The sequence below is a fragment of the Arachis hypogaea genome, chromosome 6, assembly GCF_003086295.3.
Source record: "Arachis hypogaea cultivar Tifrunner chromosome 6, arahy.Tifrunner.gnm2.J5K5, whole genome shotgun sequence".
In the NCBI taxonomy this organism is placed as follows: Eukaryota; Viridiplantae; Streptophyta; class Magnoliopsida; order Fabales; family Fabaceae; genus Arachis; species Arachis hypogaea.
This window is the reverse complement of record NC_092041.1, coordinates 4,202,593-4,207,706: the sequence shown is the minus strand read 5'-3', so window position 1 is coordinate 4,207,706 and position 5,114 is coordinate 4,202,593. Positions and strand designations below refer to the sequence as shown.

Sequence of the window (5,114 nt, the reverse complement as noted above, 5' to 3'; positions counted from 1 at the left end):
TAAGAGCATCATTAATGATCGAGATCACGCTTCACTGGATGACTATGGACAGAGCTGTTCAAACTCCTTGGGTCGGAGCTTCATTTTTCAACAAGCTTCCATCCTCAAACCGATGGACAGACTAAGAGAGTGAATGCCTTACTCGTGTGTTACTTGAGGCATTTTGTAAGCGCTGATCAGAAAGACTGGACAAAACTCCTCGACATTGCTCAGTTTTCATACAATTTGCAAAGGAGCGAGTCCACAGGGAAGAGCCCATTAGAGATTGTGACTGAAAAATAGCTGCTTACACCTCACTCTCTTTCTTTCTCTTACTCAGAAAAGAGCCCTGGAGCTTATCATATGATTAATTCATGGGAAGAACAAGTAGATGTCCCTCGTTCTTACCTCGACAAAGCTGCCAAGAGGATGAAGAAATGGTCAGATAAGAAGAGGAGGCATACAAGCTATCAAGTGGGAGACAAGGTAATGATCAAACTTCTTCCACAACAATTCAAGGCCTTTTGCACGGCTCATAAGGGTTTAATCCGCAAATACGAAGGGCCATTTGAGATCATTGGATGTGTTGGGGAGGTTGCTTACAAAGTACAACTCCTTCCCTTTATGAAAATCCACCTGGTCTTCCATGTGAGTATGCTTAAACCATATCATGGAGACCAAGACGAACCGAGTAGAGGTAACTCGAGTCGTGCTCCGCCCGTGGTGATTAGATCCTTTGATAAAGAAATCGAAGAGATCTTAGCTAATCGCGTCGTGCGACAAAGAGGAGTACCACCAAGTATCCAATACTTGATCAAGTGGAAAGGACTTCTGATAACTGAAGCTAGTTGGTAAGCTCGTGAAGATCTGTGGCAATTCCAAGAATACCTAGAGCGCTATCATGAACAGAACGCAACGAGGACGTTTGCGCATTAGGTGGGGAAGAATGTCACGGTAAATTTTAGACGGTTAGATTTAACAGTATTTGTATAATTTTCTGGAGTGTTTGAGAATGCTCTAGATTGTTCTAAAATGTTCTAGAATGTCCTAGAAGGTCCCGAAATACTCTAAAAGGTTCTAGAAGATTCTGGAAGGTCAGAGAGTATTCTAGAAGCGTGTGGATGTATATAGGAGTATGGAGAGTAGTATGGAAGAATATAGAAGTATTTAGAAAGATGTAGTAGGATAGATATTTAATTTGGACTGTTGATTAGATTTAATTCTAACCATCTATTAAGGAGGTGGATGGCTATAAATAGGACGTGAGAGTTAGTGTGAGTCATTTGTAATAGACACTTGAGCAATAAAGTGTTCTTTCACCAAAACTTCATTTCTCTTGTGTTCTCTTGTGTTCTTAATTTTCTTGCTAAGTATTGAGGGTTAGACTGACTTGGTCTTAACTCAAGAGGTTGAGTAAGTTCAAGTGGCAGCACGGTAGCGTTGGAGTGTGTCCAAGACCGTGACAGTTAAATCACATTTATTCCCATTCGTATGAACCCTAATCCATAAAATCGACGGAAACATTTATCGATCTTGTTAACGGGAGTTATACTAGTGCAGAACCATTATCCAGATTTTATTTTGAGGGGGACAAAGACACCGGGCAACAAATTTTGGTGGTCGTCGGACATGCAGGAATGGATGGAGTGATTCACAAGAAGGAGGAGGTAGAGCTTCACCTCAATGTGATCACTGAGTGCTCGAAAAATCACCGGTGATTTCTTATCAACTAAGATCCTTGGAAACAAAACGCTAAGCTTGGAAGGTGTAGCGCCATCAAATTCAGACCATGCCAAAAATAGGACAAAGTGTGGAGAAGTAAATTTAACATTAAAATTGTAGTATTGGAGGAAAGAGTTGAAGATGGTGTTAGTGGTGAAGAGCAATAAACAAATTTAATCTAACTAAATTAAATTATTTACAAATTTTCGACTATCATTTTCACCCCATAAGAATCCACCCATTAGTATTAATTAATAATATAATTGTGTTAGATGTAGAGCAAAATTAATAATTAAAATTAATTATTAGTATATAATATAAATTAAAAATAAATTAAATTATATATATGAGTAATTTTATTGTTGAAATAGTATCTTTTTTTAACAAATAACTATATAAGTTATAGCTACGAGGAAGATCTGATAAAGGTGGGATACCCATCAGCAATTCAGCATCATGACTCTTACAAAGCATATCTGCAGCCACCTTAAATCAATTTTCATCTTTCAATTTCACCTTAAAACACACCCACTTCTAATTATATATAATGAGCCCGTAGATTATTGCTCAGCTCATTCTTTCAACATTCACAAATTACTACAAGTTAGAGCTACAAGGAAGATCTGATAATGTAGGATATCCATTATCACAACTCTTACAAAGCATATCAGCCAACTCTTTCTCAAACCTCTCCATAGCTTTGACCGGCAAGAAAATTGGAAACATTACACTTTCTTCTCCTTTGCCATTCACACAATCCATCATAAACGTTACTCCAAAAAAATCCCCAGCCCCACCTTCAGATACTCCGCCGTACAATGCATTACCCCATCCAAAATCCACTTCTCTTAACCCAGCACGTGTCAAGTTTGACACAATGCAAGATCCTACGGTTGTAAATAACGGTCTTCCTTTTGTCACCATCAGATCTGCCACAGAATGCATGTACTCTTCTGTCACTTCATCTTTTGCTTTCTTTATCAACTCTACCGCATATCCAAACGGATTTTCACAAAGCTTCCTTACAGTTGTAACTGCTGCAGGATAAGCAAAAACGTTTCCGTAATAACCAAGGGGTATTTTAGGGTTAAATCTAGCGCGTGCATTCACGATGCACATCATGCGAACATCATCTTCTGGCGCAAGTTGCAATGCTTTTGAACGGCAACACCATAGACATGCAGTTACAAGCTCAAATCTAGTGCATTCGCCGAGGTGACGTGGAACCAAACGACGAAGGGAAGCTATTTCGGTTGGTCCAAAGAAGAAGGAGCGTTGAATCATATCTTTCTTGCTCAGAATAATGGTGGAGGTGTCTACTATGGGTTCTTCGAATTCGCGATGGTTGCATGTAATGCGAGGTGGGTGCCTTGCACTCAAGAGCTCCCTGGACCACACAGGTAGAATGGAAGGTTGATGTGCACCACGAGCCATTTCAGCCATGGCAGTCATAAATTGTGCAAAACCAGTGCCGTCACTCATGGTGTGGTTTAGGCGGAAGGCAAGGGTGAAACCACCACATTTAAAGCGTGTCACCTGTTATTTAAATAATACTAAATAATTAATTTTTTTACAGTAAATTTTAATTAATTTTTTAAAATTATTTTATTTATTTTAAATTTTAAATTTTTATAAAGTGAAAAAAATTTTAAAATAAAAAGATTAGTTTTCTATATTTTTTATTCTTTAAAATATATTCTATAAAGTTTTGTTTTTTCCCTAGCTATTAGCTTAGCTTGCAAAAAGTCAAACAACAAATTACTTATTAGTTCTTAGTATTTTTCTTGTAATAGAGGGACATATATTTTCACTTGTTCAAGATTAAAAGGGAAAAGATTATATAAAAAAATATTTTGTTTCAAGACTCATCCAACTTTTTAATCTTTATTTTGAGATAACCTGTTATTTCTATTCATAAAAATTCTGAAGGCTGAATAATTTATCCATAAAATAACAAAATTAAAATTATATTTATAAAAGATCAATTCTATGCATAACTTTATTCAAATTTTAAAAAATTATTATTTTTTATGGATATAACTTTAATTTTATATTTTTTTTTTTAAATTTTAAGTAGTTTAACTTTTTAGTGTTTAAATAATTCTATAGTCTGAAATCTTTCTTTTTAATACAATTTCAATTTTATTTTTTTATAAATAAATTTTTCCACATTTAAAATTTTTATAAATAAAAATAATAGTTTACTCCTTTTAACATTTAAGTAGATTTTCTGCTATTTTGATATCTAATTTAGCTGAAAATTTAGTTAAAATATTATTTGTAATCTACAATGACAGGGATTGTTTTTACTATTCAAAATTTGAAGAGTAATTTTTTGGAACCTGTACGAGTAGAAGGGGACAGTTGACAATTCCTTCCGATCCTGGAACATTGTAAAGGAGTTCTTCAAAACAAGGGAACGGAGGTTGAAGGGAGTCACCAAGTTGATCAAGTGCCACGTCAGCATCAGCCTCGATGAACAAGACACCCTCTTCAGTGCAATCCACCATCAACTTGCGGGCATGACCCTCCCTAAGCCTACCGGCAAATGGGTAGTAAAACACAAGTGTTCTTGAGAGTGCATCTCTTATCACCTTTACTGGGTCTTTTCCTTCCATTGATGGATTGTGACCGTATATAAATATGCTTGGAAGTTGGAAACGAAACCCTTCTTGATCATCAATGTCTGATAGCAGTTTAAGTTCGCGGGGAGTGGGCATAGCCGGAGCTACTAGCTCTGGTTTGCACCTTTTCACTGTAAACACGGGAGAGGGAGATTTTGATGATGATGAAGACATGTCGTATGTGTGTGAGAGAGTTAACAATTAGTGATGTAAGAAGAAGGAATATAAAGAACTTAGGAAATGGTCTGTTATTATAGTATGTAGTCTGATGAATGGCAACTAGTGTTGTTACCAGAAATGGATGGCGGTATGTATATATGGGGCAGTTGGTAATAATAAGATGCATATTTGGTAACGAGGAATGTTAGGGTACAGTAATTTTAATATTTTGTAATTATTAATTGGCTATCAATAATGTTTTTAATGGTGTGAGATTATATCTAATAATAGGAGATTACTCACTTTTACTTTGATAGTTAAGTGCTGATCAAAAAACACAAAAATTAGTGGGCTCTTAGACTTTTCCTTTGATAATATTGGTTAACTTAACTTGCTTATTCTAATAGACTATTGTGTGCCATTCATCACATTGTTAATATGCATGCAGCATTTTTCACACAATGCATGTTTATAATGTTATTTATGTACTAAAATTAATTATTAAAATTAAGGATGTCACTTAGATAAAGACGTTTAAAACGTCTTTTTTTAAAGATGTTTTTCAGTAATTAAAATTTAACATATATAATCAATTAAATTATATTATTTTTGTCAAAATTAGACTAGACA

The 5,114-nt window shown here is 35.3% G+C and overlaps 1 protein-coding gene across 1 annotated transcript; it reads right to left on the bottom strand.

Moving 5' to 3' along the window:
- Positions 1-2,189: 2,189 nt before the first annotated feature.
- Positions 2,190-4,590, bottom strand: LOC112698050 (benzyl alcohol O-benzoyltransferase-like). Its single transcript, XM_025751470.3, has 2 exons — positions 4,044-4,590; positions 2,190-3,237 (listed from the first exon to the last, which is right to left on the bottom strand). The coding sequence occupies exons 1-2, from the start codon at positions 4,497-4,499 to the stop codon at positions 2,299-2,301; spliced, it is 1,395 nt and encodes a 464-aa protein (XP_025607255.1). The 5' UTR covers positions 4,500-4,590; the 3' UTR covers positions 2,190-2,298.
- Positions 4,591-5,114: the final 524 nt, after the last annotated feature.